Genomic DNA, 25,677 nt, shown 5'->3' with positions numbered 1-25,677 from the left:
GTTTTGTTTGTTTGGGGTTTTTTGAGAATTCTTGCAAAAGACGTTAAGCACTTCCCCTCACAGGTAAACTTTCAAAGTTTCACGTCATTCAGAATTAAGCTAATATGATTGCTTTACGTGATTCAAGTTTAAGTATGTGTCTGTTTCAAACATTCCTCCTTCTTTTTTTTTTTTTTTTTTTTTTTTTTATTTTTATTTTTATTTTTATTTATTTTTTATTTATTTATTTATTTATTTATTTATTTATTTTTTTAATTGCATTTTAGGTTTTGGGGTACATGTGAAAAACATGCAAGGTTGTTGCTTAGGTGCATACGTGGCAGTGTGATTTGCTGCCTTCCTCCCCTTCACCCATATCTGGCATTTCTCCCCATGCTATCCCTCCCCAATTCCCCACCCCCCCCGCTGTCCCCCCCACTCCCCCACAACAGACCCCCATGTATAGTGCTCCCCTCCCTGTGTCCATGTGTTCTCCTTGTTCAACACCCACCTATGAGTGAGAACATATGGTGTTTGATTTTGTGTTCTTGTGTCAGTTTGCTGAGAATGATGGTTTCCAGGTTCATCCATGTCCCTACAAAGGACGCGAACTCCTCGTTTTTAATGGCTGCATAATATTCCATGGTGTATATGTGCCACATTTTTCCTGTCCAGTCTATCATCGATGGGCATTTGGGTTGGTTCCAGGTCTTTGCTATTGTAAACTGTGCTGCAATGAACATTCGTGTGCATGTGTCCTTATAGTAGAACGATTTATAATCCTTTGGATATATGCCCAGTAATGGGATTGCTGGGTCAAATGGAATTTCTATTTCTAGGTCCTTGAGGAATCGCCACACTGTTTTCCACAATGGTTGAACTAATTTACACTCCCACCAACAGTGTAAAAGTGTTCCTATTTCTCCACATCCTCTCCAGCATCTGTTGTCTCCAGATTTTTTAATGATTGCCATTCTAACTGGTGTGAGATGGTATCTCAATGTAGTTTTGATTTGCATTTCTCTAATGGCCAGTGATGATGAGCATTTTTTCATATGCTTGTTGGCCTCATGTATGTCTTCTTTTGTAAAGTATCTGTTCATGTCCTTCGCCCACTTTTGAATGGGCTTGTTTGTTTTTTTCTTGTAAATCTTTTTTAGCTCGTTGTAAATTCTGGATATCAGCCCTTTGTCAGATGGGTAGGCTGCAAAAATTTTTTCCCATTCTGTTGGTTGCCGATTCACTCTATTGACTGTTTCTTTTGCTGTGCAGAAGCTGTGGAGTTTGATTAGGTCCCATTTGTCTATTTTGGCTTTTGTTGCCAATGCTTTTGGTGTTTTGGTCATGAAGTCCTTGCCTACGCCTATGTCCTGAATGGTTTTGCCTAGGTTTCCTTCTAGTGTTTTTATGGTGTTATGTCTTATGTTTAAGTCTTTAATCCATCTGGAGTCAATTTTAGTGTAAGGTGTCAGGAAGGGGTCCAGTTTCTGCTTTCTGCATATGGCTAGCCAGTTTTCCCAACACCACTTATTGAACAGGGAATCCTTTCCCCATTGCTTGTTTTTATCAGGTTTGTCAAAGATCAGGTGGTTGTAGATATGTTGTGTTGCCTCCGATGCCTCTGTTCTGTTCCATTGGTCTATATCTCTGTTTTGGTACCAGTACCATGCTGTTTTGATTACTGTAGCCTTGTAGTAGAGTTTGATGTCTGGTAGTGTGATGCCTCCTGCTTTGTTCTTTTTGCTTAGAATTGACTTGGCTATGCGGGCTCTCTTTTGGTTCCATATGAAGTTTAAGGTGGTTTTTTCCAGTTCTGTGAAGAAGGTCATTGGTAGCTTGATGGGGATAGCATTGAATCTGTATATTACTTTGGGCAGTATGGCCATTTTCACGATATTAATTCTTCCTAACCATGAACATGGAATGTTTCTCCATCTGTTTGTGTCCTCTCTTATTTCGTTGAGCAGTGATTTGTAGTTCTCCTTGAAGAGGTCCTTTACGTTCCTTGTTAGTTGTATTCCTAGGTATTTTATTCTCTTTGTAGTGATTGTGAATGGCAGTTCATTCTTGATTTGGCTCTCTTTAAGTCTGTTATTGGTGTATAGGAACGCTTGTGATTTTTGCACATTGATTTTGTATCCTGAGACTTTGCTGAAGTTGCTTATCAGTTTCAGGAGCTTTTGGGCTGAGATGAGGGGGTCTTCTAGATATACAATCATGTCGTCTGCAAATAGAGACAATTTGACTTCCTCCTTTCCTAATTGAATACCCTTTATTTCTTTTTCTTGCCTGATTGCTCTGGCTAGAACTTCCAGTACTATATTGAATAGGAGTGGTGAGAGAGGGCATCCTTGTCTAGTGCCAGATTTCAAAGGGAATGCTTCCAGTTTTTGCCCGTTCAGTATGATATTGGCTGTCGGTTTGTTGTAAATAGCTTTTATTATTTTGAGATACGTTCCATCGATACCTAGTTTATTGAGGGTTTTTAGCATAAAGGGCTGTTGAATTTTGTCAAAGGCCTTCTCTGCATCAATTGAGATAATCATGTGGTTTTTGTCTTTGGTTCTGTTTATGTGGTGAATTACATTTATAGACTTGCGTATATTGAACCAGCCTTGCATCCCCGGGATGAATCCTACTTGATCATGGTGGATAAGCTTTTTGATGTGCTGTTGTAATCGGCTTGCCAGTATTTTATTGAAGATTTTTGCATCTATGTTCATCATGGATATTGGCCTGTAGTTTTCTTTTCTTGTTGAGTCTCTGCCAGGTTTTGGTATTAGGATGATGTTGGTCTCATAAAATGATTTGGGAAGGATTCCCTCTTTTTGGATTATTTGGAATAGTTTCAGTAGGAATGGTATCAGTTCCTCTTTGTATGTCTGGTAGAATTCGGCTGTGAACCCATCTGGGCCTGGGCTTTTTTTGGGTGGTAGGCTCTTAATTGCTGCCTCGACTTCAGACCTTGTTATTGGTCTATTCAGGGTTTCGACTTCTTCCTGGTTTAGGCTTGGCAGGAGGCAGCTGTCCAGGAATTTATCCATTTCCTCCAGGTTTTCTAATTTATGTGCATAGAGTTGTTTGTAATAATCTCTGATGATGGTTTGAATTTCTGTGGCATCTGTGGTGATATCCCCTTTGTCATTTTTTATTGCATCTATTTGGTTATTCTCTCTTTTCTTTTTTATTAGTCTGGCTAGTGGTCTGTCTATTTTGTTGATCTTTTCAAAAAACCAGCTCCTGGATTTATTGATTTTTTGAAGGGTTTTTCGTGTCTCTATCTCCTTCAATTCTGCTTTTATCTTAGTTATTTCTTGTCTTCTGCTAGGTTTTGAGTTTTTTTGATCTTGCTCCTCTAGCTCTTTCAATTTTGACGATAGGGTGTCAATTTTAGATCTCTCCTTTCTTCTCATGTGGGCACTTATTGCTATATATTTTCCTCTAGAGACTGCTTTAAATGTGTCCCAGAGATTCTGGTATGTGGTGTCTTCATTCTCGTTGGTTTCGAAGAACGTCTTTATTTCTGCCTTCATTTCATTGTTTATCCAGTCAACATTCAGGAGAAAGTTGTTCATTTTCCATGAGGCTGTGCGGTTCTGGGTTGGCTTCTGAATTCTGAGTTCTACCTTGATTGCACTGTGGTCTGAGAGACTGTTTGTTATGGTTTCCGTTCTTTTGCATTTGCTGAGGAGTGATTTACTTCCAATTATGTGGTCAATTTTAGAGTACGTGTGATGTGGTGCTGAGAAGAATGTATATTCTGTGGATTTGGGGTGGAGAGTTCTGTAAATGTCTATTAGGTTTGCTTGTTCCAGGTCTGAGTTCAAGTCCTGGATATCCTTGTTAATTTTCTGTCTCGTTGATCTGTCTAATATTGACAGTGGTGTGTTGAAGTCTCCCACTATTATTGTGTGGGAGTCTAAGTCTCTTTGTAAGTCTTTAAGAACTTGCCTTATGTATCTGGGTGCTCCTGTATTAGGTGCATATATATTTAGGATCGTTAGCTCTTCTTGCTGCATTGATCCTTTTACCATTATGTAATGTCCTTCTTTGTCTCTTTTGATCTTTGTTGCTTTAAAGTCTATTTTATCAGAGATGAGAATTGCAACTCCTGCTTTTTTTTGCTCTCCATTTGCTTGGTAAATCTTCCTCCATCCCTTTATTTTGAGCCTTTGTGTATCCTTGCATGCGAGATGGGTTTCCTGGATACAGCACACTGATGGGTTTTGGCTTTTTATCCAATTTGCCAGTCTGTGTCTTTTGATTGGGGCATTTAGTCCGTTTACATTTAGGGTTAATATTGTTATGTGTGAATTCAATCCTGTCATTTTGGTGCTAGGTGGCTGTTTTGCCCTTTGGTTGATGCAGATTCTTCATTGTGTTGATGCTCTTTACCTTTTCGTGTGTTTTTGGAGTGGCTGGTACTGGTTGTTCTTTTCTATGTGTAGTGCCTCCTTCAGGAGCTCTTGTAGAGCTGGTCTGGTGGTGATGAACTCTCTGAGTTCTTGCTTGTTCACAAAGGATTTTATTTTTCCTTCACTTATGAAGCTTAGTTTGGCTGGTTACGAAATTCTGGGTTGAAAGTTCTTTTCCTTAAGGATGTTGAATATCGGCCCCCACTCTCTTCTGGCCTGTAGGGTTTCTGCTGAGAGATCTGCAGTGAGTCTGATGGGCTTCCCTTTGTGGGTAACCCGACCTTTCTCTCTGGCTGCCCTTAGTATTTTCTCCTTCATTTCAACCCTGGTGAATCTGATGATTATGTGTCTTGGGGTTGCTCTTCTAGAGGAGTATCTTTGTGGTGTTCTCTGTATTTCCTGGACTTGAATCTCGGCCTGCCTTGTTAGGTTGGGGAAGTTTTCCTGGATAATATCCTGAAGAGTATTTTCCAGCTTGGATGCATTCTCTTCGTCACATTCAGGTACACCTATCAAACGTAGATTAGGTCTTTTCACATAGTCCCATATTTCTTGTTGACTTTGTTCATTCCTTTTTACCCTGTTTTCTCTAATCTTGCCTTCTCGTTTTATTTCATTGAGTTGATCTTCGACCTCTGATATCCTTTCTTCTGCTTGGTCAATTCGGCTGTTGAAACTTGTGCATGCTTCACGAAGTTCTCGTGTTGTGTTTTTCAGCTCCATCAATTCGCTCATATTCCTCTCTAAGTTGTCCATTCTTGTTAGCATTTCGTCAAGTCTTTTTTCAAGGTTCTTAGTTTCTTTGCATTGGGTTAGAACATGTTCTTTTAGCTCACGGAAGTTTCTTATTATCCACTTTCTGAAAGCTGATTCTGTCATTTCATCACACTCATTCTCCGTCCAGTCTTGTTCCCTTGCTGGTGGGGAGTTGTGATCCCTTGTAGGAGGAGAAGTGTTCTGGTTTTGGGTGTTTTCATCCTTTTTGCGCTGGTTTCTTCCCATCTTTGTGGATTTTTCCACCTGCTGACTTTGTAGTTGTTGTCTTTCTGATTTTGGTAATTTTAAGTCTGCTGTGGCAGAACTCATACACCCCCTGCTCTTCCCCCGAGGTGTTCTGTCCCAGGGAGTTACTGTTTCATGATGTTCCCCTGTGCGGTTGCTGTTTTCCCTGCCCACAAGGTGGCAGCCTAGTCACACTCAGGTTGCAGAGGCTTCGCTAAGCTGCTGTGGGCTCCACCCAGCTTCCGTGTGAACTTCTGGGTGTAGTTAGAACTACTTCCGCTATGTTGGCCCGCCCCTGTAGTGACGGAGTCTCTGTAGTGGCGGATTGCCTTGGTACAGAACAGCAGGGTGCCTATGGAGAACGCCCCTCCTCCACAGAGCTGGACCGTCCCGGTTTCAGTTGTGTTTCAGGTCTTCTTGCTGGGTAAGAGGGGACACCGTCTCATCTGATCTGCCTCCGGAGCCGCTGCGTTGGCTAAAGCCGCGGCTCTGAGATTCGTGGCGCTGGCCTGGCTCCCCGTTTCAGCTCCCCTTGCTGGCTTATAGGGGACTCAGACTCTCTCACTTTATACAGTGAGCCGTTGCCTCAGGGTGCCGGCCCAGCGGCTGCGCCGTTCAAGCCAGCGGCGCTGGCGACCCGTGTGGCTTCTCTGCGTGTGAATCTCCTGGTCTGTGGGCAGTAAAAATCAGTCTGGAAATACGGCGTCCACTCACCCTCTGTGCTTTCTCTCGGAGCTGCATTCCCGAGTTCCTCCTAAGCGGCCATCTTCTGTACCCATCAACATTCCTCCTTCTTAGACTTCCTTTTCTGCATTTGTTTTGCACGCATTGGCTTAGTGACCTGAATCCTTAGCAGATTAACAGCAGGAAATGTTGTCTGACAGTTTGCTGCCAACATCTCATATGTGTGATGTGAAACTCTTTGCAAAAATCAAGCCCAGTGTTTTTGCTAGCCAAGAAGAAGCATGCTTCACTGGAAAGCCATCATCTACCACAGTGCACGTCTCCGAGTGCAAAAGTCTGGTTTCAAGTAGAGACTGAAATTACAACAACAAATGAAGGCAAGAACCGATTGTGGTTGGTTAAAAAAGAAACCAGGTCCCTTTAAAGAAAGGTAGATGGGCTTAATATGTAGGAAGGTACTTTTGTCATATATGTGCTTGAAGTGTTTGTGCACTGAATCTAAGTCAAAACATAGGTCAACTCTACTGCGTGTGAACAGCCCACTCTAGTTTGGGCATTGCTATATGCAATATATATGATGATATTTCAGTGTCTTTATTTTTGGCTTACAATGTGTAATAACAAAATGTGCCAGTATACCCAATATGTATTTAAAACTATTCTGTGAGTGTATGTAAAGAAAAATTGAATGTACACTCAGTTTACTAATATCATTATTTTTAATAATTTCCAAGTTCTACCTATATGAAGAGAAGGGACTTTTTTTTTCATAAGAGTAATGGTATGATTTGTTTTCTATGATTTTATTATAGAATAAATAGGATTTTAATAGTACGTCAATCTCTATTCCAAATTCAGCACTAGAAACCTTAAATTTATCAGGTTCCTTATCAAAAAGCCCTAATAATAGTCACCCACATTTATCGTTCACGCTTCTATGAGTTAGGCAATGTACTTTCTAGTGTTTTGTCTTAATACGACAATCCTATGCATAAGTACCAGTATTATTTCCATTTTATAATGAAAGCAATGAAGCTCAGAGAGGTTTAAATAACTTGCTTAATATTACAGAGCTAATTAGTTGTAGAACCAGAGTCCAGCCTTGGGACTGTCTAATATACTGCACTTGAATAATGAGAAGATAAACTTGCAGTGTGTAGGAATATCTGTCTTAAATGTTTAAATAATGCCAGATGAATTCTTATCTCTAAATAATTTAAACCTGGAAATTAAACACACGTTCACTATTTTGTTTGTAAACTAACCAAGACCAGGAAATAGTTTCATATTTCTGTTTTAACAAAGGCTCCAGATCATTATTGCTAACTTAATCGAATAAGAATGTGATAGAGCAATTATTGACTGACTAATGAATGTTTGATAGAAGTTACCCTCATGGTTTTCTGAAGAACTGATTGCTCATGAATTTAAAGAAAGGACTGACAATGTATGTGCCATCTAGAGAGAAGAAATGTGATCTCTGCCTCCCATGTCCGCCCTCTACGAATATGCTGCCTGGATCACATTTGGGATTAGTACATAGGCTGATAGATCCCATTAAGTCCTGCCTCATGAGAATGAATTCTGGCAGTAGCGGATGTGGATAATGGACTTTCCATGCTTATTAAACTTGGCATTGCATGTGCACTTGAGACAGCCCAAAAAGGCAGGCAGTGCACATAGAGCAGCTGGTGCCTTATCTTTCTTCTTAGGGCTTCTCAGCTCCAGCTCTTTCTAAGGCTTTATAGACTCTGTTGTCCCAAACAAGACACCACCATCTTTTGTTCCTGGGTTTTTGTTCCTGGGTTTGACCATGGCCCTTTGGCATTTTCCAAGTATGGATTTAAAAAAAAACCCAACTCTCCACTTAAATTGCAAGGCAATGCTAGAGTGTTTTTCTATCAAGAATCCATTAGAGAAAAAGAAATCGCAGGAAAGGTGACTTAATGGCTTATGCAGAGTCCAGGTGTCTGATTTGGGCTCAAGCTCCGGCCCAGAGAGTTTGGTGAGCTCTTCAGAGGCTCCCATCCTTGAGATAAGTAGCAGTGCAGTCATTTAGAAATAAAGACAAGTCCGAGTGACGTTAAATGTGAGGAAAATGAAAAGGCATTCACTGAGGAAAAATGTAATTAGGGCAGGAAGCATGGGGGGAAAAGATGGCGTTTTGTTAGATTTATCCAAAATAATGTGAGAAGAAATTCTTTTATGAAATTCCTGTCAGTAGCACTTCTTAGACACATAGATCGAATGCCTGCTGTGTTCAGGACACTGTATCAGGACAGTAAAAAGGGCGAGCAGATTCCCATCCTCAGAGAGCAGAAATATGAGTTCACAAAATACTACACTCATGAACGAATATAACTTCCAAAAGAAAATCAGGGGTCTATTTGAGGAAGATAGGTGACGGAGAAAATTGAGTACTCACGGCATAGACAGCCCCACAAATGAGGATAAAGAAGCATGAGTTTTGCTGGGAATTTCCAATATCGTAGCTCTCCATATTTTCTTGTATTAACATGAGTGGGTTAGAGCTTAAGCCAACATAGGCAGGAGGCTTTTTTATTTTCATTTTTCAAAGTTATCGTCTAAAGAAATACATGCATGCCTCCTGAAGAGCCTTGCCAAAGCGCACACCTTCTGATGCAGGAGCCTCATTCCTTCCTGCGCAGCAGGGACTGCTGATTAGCTCCAGTTCTCAAGCAAAACAACTTGCTCTCCTCATTCTCTTCATGATTGTACGGCTTCGGATAGATAACTGTACCCTGTCTTCTAAGGCTAAAAGACGGTTTTTGACTTGACAGATTTCTCTAATTTCAGCTGTGCCAGAAGAGGGCTTCACTCATGCTGATTTATAGCTTTGTAAGACTGAAGAAAAAAACCCAAACACATTTTATTGTAGAACACATTTTATTGTAGTGTGAGAGACTTGGCACGATTTGTGACTTCTTGCTTTTGCATTCATTGTCTTAGGCGCACATTAAGAGATGATTTATAGGGACTCGGGGATGGAGGCAATGCCCATTTTAGAGAAAGCAGTGCCAAGGAGAACTGTCCTCCCTGGGTTCAGTGCCAGGTGTTTGTACCGGTCAGTCACCCCAGTCACCTGCTAGGGAAGATCTAATTGGTGACCTTGGGTGATGCTAGAAAGCCAAACTCATTATCTTGAAAATGAATACAGGGAAAGAAACAATGGAAACAATAGCCCAAGCAATAGTCCCAATAACTGGAAGATGTGAATGCTCCTGCTCTATTAGAAAAGAGGAGATCAAGACATCTATTAACTTACTAGGGGTCATTATTTAGTAATGTAGCAAAATCTTGAGTAAAAGTGTATTTTAACTATAAAATCGTTTAAAAAGTGTCTCCCTGTTTAAAAAAAAAAACAAATTTCAAAACGTTTCTGTTTTTCTTATATTCATAGCTGTAAATGAAAATTAGTGTTTTTGTGTTTCTTTCCAGAGTTTAGTGGTTTATTATTTATCATTTGTATCATTTTATTTTAGCATTTGGCTGGTTTATCATTTCCTGAGAACTTTAATTTTTCAAGAAAATGTGTTGGAATGAATGTCTTCAGATTTTAAGCCTTGGGCAGCATAGAAAGACCCCATCTCTAGGGAATAATTTTTAAAAGATTTTCTGGAAATGATGCTACATGCCATTATGCTAACTGGGAGACTGGGGTGGGAGGATTGCTTGAGCCCAGGAGGTCGAGGCTGCAGTGAGTTATGATCTCACCACTTACTCCCAGGTGACAGAGGGAAACCCTTCCTCTTTAAGAAAAAAAAAGGATTTTAAGCACTTATGTCTGTGTAAACCAATTTTGCTATAATGCAAGTATGAATATTGGCCTAGACTAAATCTGAAAAAGCTACATACTTCCTTGTAAAAAAGTAAAATGTCTTTAGAGTCCTCCTATTTAAAAATTTGTAACTTGCAATCATATTTTAATTTAAAGTGACCTTTCAACCATACCAGCATGACTTACCTGGGAATCTTTAAAAAAATGCAGATGCCAGCCAGGTGTGGTGGCTCATGCCTATAACTTAGCACTTTGGGAGGCTGAGGTGGGTGAATCACTTGAAGTCAGGAGTTCGAGTGACCATGTCTTACCTAAAAGTTTAGAAACCATGTCTGTACTAAAAATACAAAAATTAGCTAGGTGTGGTGGCAGGCAGGTGTAATCTCAGCTATTCAGGAGGCTGAAGCAGGAGAATCACTTGAAACCGGGAGGCGGAGGTTGCAGTGAGCTGAGATCACGCCACTATACTACAGCCTGGGTAACAGAGTGAGACTCTGTCAAAACAAAACAAAAGGCAGATGCCTTGGCCCAACTGCAGAAATTCTGATTTAATTGACCTGAGGTTGGGGCCTGGACATTGACATGTTTTAAGTGCTCCCAGTATCCACTGTTGAAAGTATCCGGTATCCACCGTTGAAAGCCACTAGTTTAAAACATTGCTTCTGTGTCATTGGTTATGGTGTGCTTATGAGAAAAATATTTTTGTAAAGTTTCAGCAAGTTACTGTTTTAATCTCTTAATGGTATTTTACAAAAAAAAGAGGCCCTGTGAAAGATGGCATGCAGGAGGCCCAATGCCATTGCAGATGTCTTTACGGTCAGGGATATGAAGTGAGTGCCCAGACACACAGCTGGGATGTAAGGCAGAATATAGAAAGTTCTGCCATAAAGTGCTACAAAGTCCAAGGGAGAGAGAAATCACATTTGTCTGGGAAGACAGGAAATGCTTCAGAGAGTTGGCACTGGAGAAACCTCTTGAAGGATGAGAAGGACTTAATAGGCAAAGTGGAACATGTGGGACATTGAGAGCGTCATTACGGGTAATGCCTGAGATGGATTGAAGCACATCAGAGCTGTTTAACTCCATGAGTTCATCATGATAGTATGAAGCCAAAAGATCTAATTGGTAACTTTGGGTGATGTTAGGGAGCCAACTCATTATCTTGAAAATGGATAAAGAGAAAGAAACAAGCATTTATCTTCATTTTCATAATTAAACGGTATCACTGGGTAAACAAATAGTTTTGGTAAAGAGAAATACCTCTTTATAAATATGCTCCAGCTAATAAATGAAGAAGGAATGATTCGCATTAGAATATCACCATTTTGCAATCTGGAATGAATGATGTAGGGCAATGATTGTCAGTGACTGCTGATATCACACATGTAAAAAAAAAAAATCAAGCAGTCACATAATGACTCCTGATGAAGTATCATTTATGAAAAAAAAACTAGAATGTGAGTAAGCTTCTAGATGTAACTCACAGTTTAGGGGCAATTCAGGAGACTGGGAGAGCTGGTTACATTACACCATAAAGATGCAAACAGCAGAATCTACACTGAGAGAACTCTACAGGCAAATTACCTAGTTTCTTAGGCAAGTTAATTTCAAGGGGGAAACCAAGATAAGTGGAGAATTTTCAGGTTAAGTTTTGAATTTTCTAAAATGTTGACTCAATGAAAATTTTAAGTTTATATTTACTCATGATAAAAGTAAAATCATTTGGTGATTAACGTTTTTACTTGTACTAAACTTTTAAAATAGTTATTAACAATTTAAACTAAGAATGCTTTTTGTCAGTCTTTCTCTTTTTAATTAGTAGACTTTTTTTTTGGAGCAATTTTAGGTTTATAGAAAAACTTGAACAGAAAGCACAGAGTTCCCATATAACCCCCCCACACTCTTCCCCTCACCTCCCAGTTTCCCCTATTTTTAATTTTTGCTATTTCTTACAGGAAGGATCCTTATTTTTAACATTTTGCATTAGTGCGGCACATTTGTTACAACTGAGGAGCCAATATTGACACATTGTTGACTAAAGTCCATAGTTTACATTAGAGTTTATTCTTTGTGCTCTATATCCTGTGGGTTTTGACAAATATATAATGTCATATGTCCACCATTACATTCTCATACAGATAATGGACAGTTTCACTGTCCCCAAAATTCCCTGTTGGCCACCTATTTATCCCTCCCCACTCCCAAACCCCTGGCAACCATTGATCTTTTTGCCAAACCCTTAGTTTTGCCTTGTCCAGGATGATATATACAATAGTACCCCCAACTATTATCTGCAGTCTCACTTCTGAAAACAGATGAGTTTCATACAATAAGATATTTTGAGGGAGAGAGAGAGACCACATTCACATAAGTTTTATTACAGTATATTTTTGTAATTATTCTATCTTACTACTATTATTTTTAATCTCTTACTGTGCCTATTTTATAAATTAAACTTTATCATAAGTATATCTGTATAGGAAGAAACAAAATATATAGCGTTTGGTACTATCTGCAGTTCTAGGTATCCGCTAGGGGCCTTGGAACATAAAATCCCATGGATAACGGGGGACTACCGTAGTTGGAATCATACAGTATGCATCCTTTTCAGATGAACTTCTTTCACCTAGTAGTGTGCATTTAATGTTCTTTCATATCTTAATAGCTTATTTTTTCTTTTATCAATGAACATTATTTCATTATCTGGATGCACCACAGTTTGTGTCTTCATTTGCATAAAGAAGGACTTCTTGGTTGCTTCCAAGTTTTGGCAGTTATGAATAAAGATGTTATAAACATTTGTGTACAAGTTTTTGAGTGAACATAAGTTTTCAACTTATTTGGGTAGATACCTAGGAGCATGATTGGTGACAACTGCAAGAATACGTTGAATTTTGTAAAAAACTGCCAAACTGTCTTCCAGAGTGGCTGTACCATTTTGCATTCTTATCAACGATGAATAAGAGTTCCTGTTGCTCCACATCCTCACCAGCACTTGGTGTTTTTGTTGTTCTGGATTTTAGCCATTCTAACATATGTGTGGTGGTTTCTCACTGTTGTTTTGATTTGCAATTCTCTAATGACAGAGAATGTGGAACATCTTTTCATATGCTTATTTGCTATCTGTATATCTTCTTCGGTAAGGTGTCATTTCAGATATTTTGCCCATTTTTAAATTGGGTTGTTTTCTTATTGTGCTTTAAGAGTTCTTTGTATATCTTGGGTACCGGTTCTTTATCAGATATGTGTTTTGCAAATATTTTCAGCCAGTCTCTGGCTTGACTTTTCATCCTCTTTAGGTTCTTTTTCGACAGACTTCTCGTAACACCCAACAATTTCATGAATCAATTTGGAAATTTTTTTAATTAAAGAAAAAATTCAAACAACTATGAAACTTGTTTAAGTTGCTTGGAGATATGCCATATTTTAGGACATGTCATTTAAAGCTTCCCTGACTGTTTGACTGCAGTATGTCCATTTACTCTATCAGACACAGAAATGCAATTTGTTAAGGGAAATCTAAAGAAGGCAAGCCACCTTTAGTTTGTTACTCTGGGAAAGTAAAGTCGCATTTTGGAGATGATATCATACTGAATAGTATAGACAAACTGTGAATGCCTTTGAGTCAGAGATGACTTAACCACTCACAAAGAACTATAAGATTAAAATCTCAGTCTTTTCTGATTAGGTAAACTATCCATTGTTTAGAATGTCTCTATCCATTTTATAAAGATTTACTCAGTTTTTGACTTATAGTGTAGCATGTAACCACACACAATGATAGTAAGATACCTAGACTTGATCACTTAATGAACGGCATGTCTTTGGGAACCATAATAAACATCATTTCAACAAAATTTCCAGTCTTATTGATTGTCAAGATTTAGTCATATGGTAAACATTATTACCTGCAGGTACATGGAGATATCAACAAAGTACAAATAGTTGACTTGAAAAGTTGAATAATATACTAGGAAAAAAATCATCTGGGTTAGAAGAATCAAGAAATTTTTAGAGTTGAGAGAGAAGGGATCCAGTCCAGGGCTGGAAAATAAACTTCATATCATGTCCCACCTCCATCCATTGGCAGCAGCTTTCTCTCATCACGATGTGCAGAAGGGTGCTGATGCTCCATCTGGGTGCAATGGGTGAGAGAGCCTCAATCCATTAGTGGTTTGCAAAGGGAGGCCCAGGTAGAGCCTCAAGCCCATAAACATCTTGCTCAGTAGAATCTTACATCCCCACTCAAGGATGAGAAAATGGAGGCCCAAATAACTTAAAAGCCTTTTCAAAAGTCACCGAGCTGGCTGGTGGCCATGTTGATGTTCACCAAGTAAGAATTCCACTGCTTCCATCCCATGATACAACCATCTACAATTGATATCCAGACAACTGGTCTTAGCTCTAAGGCTTGAAAAACAAATCTCCAGTGTGGACTAATGGTCATTGTATTTAAAATTGTGTTTAAAATATTCAGTAAGAAAAGATCTGGTCTATTCAAGAGAAAGGTGGGACTCATTAATAGAAATCAAATTGCAAGGAACCAGAAAAGTGAGTGCAAGATAGCATAACAGTCTGTGTTTGAGCTAACCCATGCCACCTGTTAGACAAAGGAGACAACACAGCAACCGGGAGGTGGTGAATTGAAATGATGGCCAGGGCAGCCTGCAACATATTCTGAAATGATTCCTCTGTTGATGACTGACTGTGGTCTCTTGGGTCAGAGAATATAGGCATAGGGTGAAGTGAAGCCTTGTAGAGAAAAGTTTTTGTATTTGCATTTATTTTGTTTTTTTGTTTACTCATTGAGAAAGTATTTGCCAGACACTGATAAGTACTTTTCTATGTTGTGTGTATGTAGGTAAAAAAAAAAAAAGAAAGTGGTCTAGCTAAAGCAATGAGATAGTAAGCAGCAGACATTTCATATCTAATGAGTGGGGCATGTTAATTATAAAGCTACTTCTTGGTGCCACCAGGAGCTGGATATGTGCTCCTATAGAAACATGCATAATAATCTGTTCTACATTAGTTATTCTACCGTTTATCAGCCACCAGGCTATAATAATAGCAGACATCTATGGAATGCTTAATATATGCCACCACTGGACCACATTGGAATACATTATTTGATTTTAATGTCAGCTATTCCAAAGAAGTAAGTAGTGTCATTTTACATAGCTGCAAGGGACATCCTGAAGATTCAAGCCCAGGTTTACCTGATTCTAAAGCCACTTCCCAGGTCATCATGTAAGACTGCCTCTCCCATCCAACTGCTTTGAACCTCTGTTCTTATCTGTGAATTGGAGATTATACCAATTACAAGCATCAGAAGAACCAATTTTTATGAAAACTTTGTAATTTATAAAGCATTATTCAGAAATAATATGCTGTTATTTATAAATAAATGATTGAAGCCAGCAAGCAGGCACTTCATTGTTGTAATATTTATTTATAGCCAATGAGCAATGTTATTATGTAGTTTTGCTAACAAGTAATTTATTTTCATAATACTTTATGGAACTGTTTTTTCCAAATACATCATCGATTATTTAGCTAGCTACAATTTAGGCCTTACTTTTCTATCATAAATTTGCCTTTTCTCCTAAATAGTCATGCTTGAGGGGACTGAGTAATTGCTTTCAGCATAATTACAGCTGCACAGTAATACAACACACCACTTACAGGTCTTTTGAATGCTTATTATTTTGGCATAAACATAGTTGATCAATTTCATATTTCTCATTGCTGTTATATTAAATCTTAAAGACAAATATGCTTAATGTATTAGATGTAAAATGTTAGTAGCATACAAACAAAAAACTGGTTTAGTTTATTTGTTGCCAGTTAATTTGTCACAGACCTCATGACTATGTTTAAAGGCCTTTGAAGGATTAGATTAAAAAATGATACATCACAATAAATTAAGCTGATGAATTATTTTCCAAATGACTACCTTTTTTTTTCTCCAGATGCCTGCTTGATGGTCAGAAATATAGCTCATATATCTTTATTTTGTATTTATATGTAATAAGTATTCTTAATGTTCTGTTATGTTTAATAAGGATTTGCTCTCAAAAAATTTAAGAGAAAATTAAACTGTTCAAAACTGAAATTTGTGACAAAAGAAAAAACAAAAATAATGAAATTCGTTTAATGGATTTTTAGAAAGTGGTCCTTAGAATTTCTATGTAAGGATTTAAGATAGAAAGTCTAAGTGAGAGTCTGCCTAAGACAAAGGAGCAGAGTTAATTCTTCTCAGACTCACAATTTTATCACATAGAGCGACAGTCCCCACCCTTTTTGGCACCAGGGACCAGTTTCATGGAAGATAATTTTATTCCATGGACTGGGGTGGAGGATGGTTTTGGGATGAAACTGATCCACCTCAGATCATCAGGCTTTAGATTCTCATAAGGAGCATGCAACCTAGATCCCTTGCATGCACAGTTCACAATAGGGTTCTTGCTCCTATGAGAATCAAACTCTGCCACTGATGTGACATGAGGCAGAGCTCAGGAGGTAATGCTCGCTGGCCTGCCCCTCTCACCTCCTGCTGTGCAGCCCAGTTCCTAATAGACCATGGACCAGTACCCATCCACAGCCTGGGGGTTGAGGACCCCTGATATAGAGAATTGAGTTAGGGCACTCTGCATGGCTTTTGTTGGTTTGGTATATATTCTTTCACAGTCAAGATTTTTCTATTTCACATATTTAGGCTTCCAAGCATCACATTATTTTCCCCAGTTCCTTCTATTTAGAAATAACCCACTGGTCACCTGTACATACTAAGTACGTACATCTTGATACTTTGTTTTCGTTTATTTGTAGGGGTGGGTGGGCTTTTGTAGGTTGAACCCCCACCTTTTTTTTTAGCCCTTTTTCTACAACAGGAGATGACAATGTGGTCACACTTGTTGGTCACTCACTGAAGTTACACTATGCAATGTTTTAAATATTCCGTGGTTTTTTCTATGGCGATTGGGAGAACTTTCTTTGTGTGTTGACTTGCTTTTCTGTTCTGTTTCCTGTAGAAACGCTCCAGAGGACAAGTGCTGTTTGATAAAGTATGTGAACACTTGAACTTGCTAGAGAAAGACTACTTTGGGCTTACGTATCGAGATGCTGAAAACCAGAAGGTGAGTGATCAAAAGCAGTGCAAAATAAGATGACTTGAACTGCTCATTTCTGCTGGAAAATGAATTGAGACTGAATGGGTGGATCACTTTCTTCACCTCCCTTCATACTCCCACATTTTCTACTTTGAGTCTGTAAATGCTGTTAGTCATCTATTTCTCGATAAAGGAGATCATTGGCAGCTTCCTTTAATCTTGAATATTCTGGTAACAGTAAAAGAACTCTTGTTTTTCATGCTTGAGTTACTTCTGGTTCCTAGAAACTATTTTATGTGGTGCCTTTTTGATGGGGTAGTGTATTTCAGTAGATTATTTGAACCAATGAAAATCAATTGATATTTATGTAAAAATCATGTTCATATCCCAAAATTCTATGAAGCTATTATGGTTGTAAGCCATAAACTGTCAGGGCAGTTTATTATTGGTGCTGCCCTATTTTTCATTCGTCTTTTTATACTTTCATATTGTTTCTGAATCAGAATATGAGGTGGATTGTACACTGACCTGACACTTGTCTAATGTGTTTAGTAGATGTTTTATGCAGTACCTCTGTAGACTCTGTTCAGGGCTATATCTCCTTAATCCCCACAACTACCTGAGAAATAAAGAAAAGGAAATCATTTCCATTGCACTGATACGAGAAACTGAGTCAGAAATTCTGCTCATAGAGTACCCATTTTGGTGTTGTGCCTTAAATCATACTTAATACCTCCTGAATTCACCAGACAGTGTGTAACTTTATTATTAAACATCTGATTTTACCAGTGAGGAAAATAACAAGCAAGTGTTCATTTGTTAGGGAAGTTTCCTAGGTAGATGCCTAAGAATCTTTCATTGCAGAGGTCTCTAACGTGGAACTATGGCTAGGACATCAGTGTACCCAGTTACATATATTTTTAATTTATCCTAGTAACTTGTTTACATATAGAATCTTCTGCCTTTTCTTCTCTGTTTCTGTGCTACCTTGAATCTCTGAAGGCAATGGTTATAAAAGAAAAAGACTTTTGTCAGGTCCAAACTGCACACGTGCATTTTCTCATTAGACCAGTGCCTAGGCCCTTGGAGGGCTTGGCAGAGGGGCACCAGAAATGGGGGAAGGACCACAGCGAGGGAAGCCGTCCCAGGACCACTGACTCCTCACTGCATTTAGGGCGAGTCTGTACCTAATCAACATTAAGTTATTTTTATTCTCCTCTGATTCAAATTCAAAATGTCATTTCCTTTTCAGAATTGGTTGGACCCTGCTAAGGAAATAAAAAAACAGGTTCGAAGTAAGTTCTTTTGGATTATTTTTTGTGAAAATGTGCAGGTTTTCAGAAAGCGAGTTGTCTGAATTGGTAGCCCATACCTAAATGGCTAATGTGACTACAAACTTTTCTTGTCTCAAATTTGATCTAGCAGTTCAGATAGTACTCATTTTGTAATTGTCACAACTTGGGATTTAAAAGGAACATGATACTTGACCTGTTCCTCTGCCTGTGAATAGATGTCAAGTATATGATGTAATCAACTGATGTTCGAATTGGCAATTAACCATTTAAAAGTTCCAAACTGAATTATTAATGTTCCAACAGTCACAAAAGTATGAAAGACTACATAAAAGTCATAATCATTTCATAGCTTTGACTTGAATCAAACAAGTCAAACTGAAGTTTACTGTCTGGTAACAACGTTTCTTAGTTCCCTAAAGACAATTTTAAAATTACATAATTTAATGGACCAAACAATTGCAGGAGCAACTCACAAATTTGAAATACAAGTAGCTAATAAATATTAAACAAGTTGCTAAATTTTACTAATGATTTAATGCAAATTAAAATGATATATCATTTTTCAGCTATTCAGATTAACAAAGAATTAAGGTTTAATAATAAACTGTAGCAATTATTTACCCAATTGGTAGAATAAGTTGGTTCAATCCTTTCAGAGGGCAATTTGTCAGTATTTATTAAAATTTAAGCTGTACTTACTCTTTGACTCTTAATTTTGCTTGTGGAGATTTATTCAGCATATGTATTAAGGAGGAAAATGTGCATTTGTATAGCAAATGGAGGCTCATTATAATTAATACTATTTACCGTTGCAGAAAACTAGAAGCAACTTGATTATCCGTGTACAAAGAAATTATTAAGTCAATCATGGAATAGCCATATAAATACGTCTTAGTGCTCCTTAGTGAAAATCAGTTTGTAGAATATTATCTATAGCATAATCACATTTGTTTTTTTAAAAAATTATGTCTATATAGATGCATGGAAAACTTTTGGAAGGCAGGGAGATTTTAATAGTAATTACTCCAGAAGTATCATTCAATGAAAGTAGGGGTTGAGAAAGAGGAGCTTTTAAAATTTTTTACCCTTGCTGTAGTTCTTATTTTTGCCACAAACATAGATGCTCTTTATAATTTAAAATAACGACATTTTATTCATATTTTTTTGTCAATAAAGTCTAAATTTTTCCGAACAACTAATTCTAGTTAAAGGATACATTTAAGAGCAGTTTTTAATAAGAACATCATTCCCACTTCAATAAGTAAGTTTTCAGTAGTTTACGTTAAAAGAGCAAGCAAATACTTCTTAGTGCCTTTGAAGGTCCTGAGCTATCAAGATAATACCCCAAGTACTAATAAAACATAATTAGTAGTGAGCAGTTTGGAAATGGTTCAATATGATAATATTCCAGAGGGACAAAAGTATGACCATCCTTCTAGATATAAGAGAGTCAGCTGATTATTTATACAATTTAGACATCTTTACCATATGTTTGAGGGAAATTATATATATCCACTAACCAGAAACTTGATAACAAATTAGGTTAATAGAAATAGTTAATTGAGATGGAAACAAGGGATAGCTGTAGTTGTGATAAATAGGTGAAAACACTACATATTTTTTGTTCTGAGGAATCCTAAGAAAAAATGTAAGATAAATATTTTTCTAAGGATTATTAGTTATTAAAGCAGATATGCTGAATATATATTGTAACATTTTGTTTGCATAAAGTTCTCATATTCATCTAATTAATGGAATACTAAGCTGATTAATAATTGCAGAGCACTTTGAAAATATATAAAATGTTCAAGGATAAGTCATAATACCATGACAAGAAAGGCTGTATAAACTGTCTAATTTTCTTTTTTCTTATTAATAGAATTCATTTTTTCTTTCACTTCCTATTTATACTGTCTTCTACCTTCCTTTCAAAGAGAAGAAAGCTAAAGGGACAAGGCAATCAAAACAAGAGATTTAAAGGATTTTTTTTCATCATGCACATAAGGCAGTGTTTATGACTTTGCCATAAAGAAGACTGACAATCTTGCAGATAAAGGAGACAAGGAAATTTGGAATTTCTTTAAAAATGGAATTTCGTATTTTTATCTGTATTCTTTGTTTTTCCCATCCACTAAAATACCCTCTTGCCACAAAATTTACATTCAACCAAGGCAGAGAAGTATTACCATATCTAATGTAATTATTGTACCATCACCTCCTCTTCCAAAATATAAATGATAAAAGGATGTTTCCATGCTTTTTCTACTGTGAGCTCACAGTGTTCCTTTAGAATTAGATCTTTAAGAAAATGGAAACCAAGCTAACAAATATTTTAAGTCCAACTTTATAATAAATAGAATATTCTAAAACTTCATGCCTGTAATTCCAATTCTTTGGGAGGCCAAGACAGGAGGATCACTTGAGGCCAGGGAGACCCAGTCTCTACTTTTTTTAAAAAATTGTGTTAATTAGCTGAGCTCAGAGACATGTGCCAGTAGTTAGTCACTACTGGGGAGACTAAGAGGTTTGGATACTTCAGCCTAGGAGTTTAAGGCTGCAGTGAGCTATGACTGTGCCACTGCACTCTAGTGTGGGTGTCAGAGTGAGACCCTGCTTCTAAGAAAACCAGAAAATTCTGAAACTGAAGTTTTTATGGAAAAAATTCTTATTCCAGGATCTTTTATACATGCTGGATCTTTAAATTTCTAAAAACACTATATTTTGTGATTTTAAGTATGTTCATGATATAGTTATTTTTGTGATATAGGGCATATATCATACTTTTATGATATAAATGCAGTATATTAGAAATTTTAAGATTTGGCTAGCATAAAAGACTAACATTAGAAATTTTTCATAAGAATGAACTATCATCAGTGCTACAATTTTCTATTTATCATAAATTTGTAACTTAAAATTCCACATCAGCATTATAGAAGTATTCATGTTAATGTCTTCAAGCTGTTCCATTTCCTCTTTCTAACTAGGGCCCTCATTTGAGCAAATAATAGAGTTGCAAGCTTATTTATTGCATAAGCACTTCCTTCTCAGTGGATTTGTTTTTGTCACATTCTTTATGGGGATATGTATTTGAGCTTTAATCTCCCTCTCTCATTAATTTCCAGTTTTATGCCTCATTTAACTGGACTTTTTTTTTTCTTGATTGGCATGTAGATTGTATTATAGTTTCTGTACACTTTTCCATTGTTTCAAATACTGTCCTGAAAGATGTATTTTAGGGAAGTGGATTCCTTAGTAGTAGTGATTTTGCAAAGTGTGCTTCCAAAGCCCATGTTTATTATTAGAACCATAAGGGAGCTTATTTAAACCATAAATTTCCAAGCCGCATTCGAAATCTCTGGAATAAAAATCCCTGGGGTGGAGCCTGGGACTTGGCATTTTTAACTGGTACCTCAGGTATTTCTTCAGCTCACTGTAGTTTGAAACTTGCTTTTCTAGAATGAGGATTTTTGCATTAAATGTCTTTCCTGTATTTTTATTACTTATTAGTGTCTAACTTGGACATTTATTATAAGATTGTTTAATTACATTGCTAAACTATTCATTGGATTCAAGGCCTGCTTTGAAGTGAATAAAAATTATAAAAGAGTAATAAATCCATTTCCCATAACTAATCCATTAGTTTTCATTTCACTTTCTTGGCAGAAAGCCAGCACTCATGAACCTTACCATTGGCAAGCATTGAGGGGATCTATTTTAATAGGAAATGAGTAGGAATCAATAAGAAAATAAAACCAAATCAGACTATTTTTGGAAAAACAAAAGGACTTTTTTAAGAATAGTGGGAAAAACAGTCACTAAAATATATTTGACTGACAGATATGTTTTGAGTGGTTTAAAAATGATATTAAGCCCCCAATGATGCCTGGTCCTATACTAAATCCTTTATAGAGCACCTCAGGTAGAGTCCCTGCCATGTGGAATCTTAAATGTGATGTCAATGATAGTGTCAACAATAAACTATAACTAATACATGGATTTATGCCATTCATGACAAAGTGTAGGTGAACAGTGCAGAGAAAAAAGCTGGGAAATACAGTACTGTGCCTTCTTCTGAATGTTTGGGAAAGGCTCATGGAGCAATGGAGTGTCCAGAAGTCATTCAATGGAGAGACAGGGAGATTTGGAAGTCTTAGGAGAGTATTGGAAGCAAAAGGGGCAGACTGTGAAATCACAGAATCAGAATCCTAGAGTAAAGGCAAGTCAGTGGCCACTGGGTGAGGCATGAATGAAAGACCTCCAGAGTGGAAGCTGGGGGACTGGGAGGAATTTTTCAGTAAACCATTCAAAATACAAGCAGTACCCAGGCTCTGGCACTTTTAGTGTCCTTCTTGGGTAGAGGGAACAAATATAAACAGCATCACAGAGGAGGAATACCCAGACTTTGGTAAATTGCTGCATTTAAAAGCCAGAACAGAGTGAATACAAGTTAAAGTAATGATCACATAGTAAATGTAGAAAAAAACAAAAGGGTGTTTTCCACATTTATATTGATAAGCCATATGTAATTAGAGATAGTATTAATGAGATATGGAGCTTAGTTAAGGCTTCATAATGTTTAAAGATAACGTGTTTACAATACAGAGAGTAGATACTGGTGAGCTGACTCCTGGTTGACCCTTTTCAGTGCTGGAGAGGCCTTGAGTAAAGGCCACAGGATAAAGATGACAAAGCATAAAGAGGATCCGGCTAAGACTCAGGCTAAGGAGGTGCAGGTGTAAAATTTGGCAATGTACAATAAATACATTCAAGTACCTACTTCATCAAAAATTTTCCTGAGCAAGAAAAGAATTTTCAACAGCCCACAGAGCAGCCCACTTACTAGAACACGTTCACTGCAACAAACCTTTCTCATAAAATAAATCTATGTTTAATATTCCCTTGACATTTACTATAATTGGATTTGACCTACAATAACAAAGCAGAAAGGACAAAGAAAATGGGAATTATGTTTGTAATGTTGGTCTGTGAGCTATCTAGAAATTCACAACAATAAATCCAGCCACTTCCAGATTTCCCTGATTGAAGATTATTCGTATCATTCATGTTTTTTCCCTCTTCCAAGTGCTGACCTTTGATTCTGAAAGAGGTGGGAAGTTTGATCAGTTTCCTTGCTAGTTAAAAGTACCAATAAAGGATTTGATTGGGGAGAAGATTAGAAATTAGGCAAGGTTTCAGACTTATCTATATATGTCATATAACCAAGGTTTCCCAGTTTTCCATTAATGATCAAAAGTTGCCTGGGTGTTAATGTTTGGAGTTAAGGCAGTTCTGGCTATCAGTTGGAATCATAAGATTTTCTTGAGGTTTTACTCTAATTTTTTTCCATCCTCGCAGGTGGTGCTTGGCACTTTTCTTTTAATGTGAAATTCTATCCACCAGACCCTGCACAGCTATCTGAAGATATCACCAGGTATTTGAAAGTTGGCTGTGCAAAAGACAAGCGTTATTGGGAGAGTTGTGCTTCTCTTAAATGCCCCAGAGAGGAGTGTGCTTACATCTGGTAGCCTTACAATCAACCATGCTCAAATGGCAAACAAAAGGCAAATGAATGAGACTAAACATCTGATGAGAAGATTTGCCAAATCCTATATTTTCACAGTTGAATCTTTGGTGCCAGGCTGATATTCCCTCTGCCTGACCCTGGTGGGAAAACATGCAGAATTGAGATACTATCGTCCACCCACCATAGTCAAATTGGATGGGATTTAGCCTTGTATGATACAGCACTTCTTAGTTTTTCTGCTTTAATACTAAGAGTAAAAATGTCCTTGGATGCTTATGCTTTTTATATAACCAACACATACACACGTAAATTTGAATGTTTACTTTCTACATCTTGTGTAAAGGAAAATGATTGTTTTCTAGAAAAAAGATATTAAGAAAGAAATCAAACAAAAATATTTCAGTTTGGTAACTGAGTTGAGTGTGAAAAAGGATCTCATTATAAAGCTGTACTGGATGTCTTAGTCTGGGCTGCTGTAACAAAATACCACAAACTGGGTGGTTAATAAACAATAGAAACTTATTTCTCACTGATCTGGAGACTGGGAATTTGAGATCAGGGTGCCCGCAGGTCAGGTCCTGGTGAGGATATGCTTCTAGGTTGCAGGATGCTGTCTTCTTACTGGGTCGTCATGTGGTGAAAGGGTGAGGGAGTCTCTCTCCAGCCTTTTTTATAAGGGCACTAATCCCATTCATGAGGGCTCCACCCTAATAGCTTTCCAGAGACCCCCACCTTGTGGTCTCATCACCTTGAGGGTAGGATTCGAACATACAGATTTGGAGGGGAAGGGACACACACTCAGTTCATTGTTCCCAATGTGCTCTGACCTTCTAGGCTTCTCTACATTCACTTTAGAACCCCTACTCTCTTGCTCAGCTTGGTAGTAAGTTTATAACCAGTCAAAGCAATTTTGTGCAGTGTGTGTAGAATTTCTGTGTAAGCTTTGCATTCTTTTTGGAGGGCTTTACAGAAAAGAGAAATTACTCAAAACAGCTTCAATCACTTGCTACAGTTAAAAATAATTTCACCAGACATATTAAGAGAAGATTAAAAATTAGTTCCAGAGAATTTTTTAATATTTGCAATAAATCAGAGAAAATTTATATAATTTCTTATTTAAAGATACTTTTTAGTTGCTATTGAAGAACTGTTTTATTTTGGCTAATTTGTAGTTATAGAGCCCATATATACCTGGACTTGCAAATGTAGTACATGATTTCTTTCTATTGACTCGTAATATTTGTAGAGCCTGTTAAATGTTTAAGGATTTTTTTCTGTCTGAGTTACATGGAATTTACTTACGTCACTAGCCTAAAATCATAATTAGAGGGTACCTTAAGACTTTATCATAGTCCTCTGCTTCTGTAGATGAACAGTTCATTTCTTATATAAAACATAGCAGGTGTGCTTTGTTCTATTCATATGCTAGGCTGTGATCTGGATTCTTAAAACTCATCAATGTTAACACTTACCTTGAGGTCTTTGGCAGTTAGTAATTTATCTGTAAGTCTTAAAAGCAAAATAACGGAGAAGACAAATCAACATATTTTTATGATATGTCAAAATTATATGGAAAATGTTAATTTCTCCAGTTTAAAACTGTTTATGGTGACAAGATTCTCAAATTTTAAGGTAGTAATTCTTTATATCTTAGATAGATTTTAAGAAGCTACCTAAATTTTAAAAATGAGAACTGAAAACAGAAGAAATTGTGTTATTATAAAGAGACTACCTAATTAGGAATGCAGGAAGCTGAGAGCAAAGTTTATAATGACATAGCTCTTGAGTTACCTGAAATCTATTTTGCTCATATAGGAAGACCTGTCATCTTAATATCAAAATGAGACTTCCATAAGGCTAATTGGGG

The 25,677-nt window shown here is 37.4% G+C and overlaps 1 protein-coding gene across 22 annotated transcripts in view; it reads left to right on the top strand.

Moving 5' to 3' along the window:
* The window catches only part of EPB41L3 (erythrocyte membrane protein band 4.1 like 3), a 156,172-nt gene that overhangs the window by 87,468 nt on the left and 43,027 nt on the right, over positions 1-25,677 (top strand). For all 22 annotated transcript variants that reach the window (XM_064379387.1, XM_064379407.1, XM_064379403.1 and 19 more), the window contains 3 exons: positions 16,911-17,015; positions 18,241-18,283; positions 23,642-23,717. In XM_064379387.1, the coding sequence (XP_064235457.1) occupies positions 16,911-17,015; positions 18,241-18,283; positions 23,642-23,717 (224 nt within the window). The remainder of the gene's footprint in view (positions 1-16,910; positions 17,016-18,240; positions 18,284-23,641; positions 23,718-25,677) is intronic.

This window comes from Aotus nancymaae, unplaced genomic scaffold (genome assembly GCF_030222135.1).
Source record: "Aotus nancymaae isolate 86718 unplaced genomic scaffold, 86718_ANA_hifiasm-v0.15.2.pri h1tg000020l, whole genome shotgun sequence".
Lineage (NCBI taxonomy): Eukaryota > Metazoa > Chordata > Mammalia > Primates > Aotidae > Aotus > Aotus nancymaae.
The sequence above is the reverse complement of the archived record's forward strand: the minus strand, read 5'-3'. Positions and strand labels throughout refer to the sequence as shown.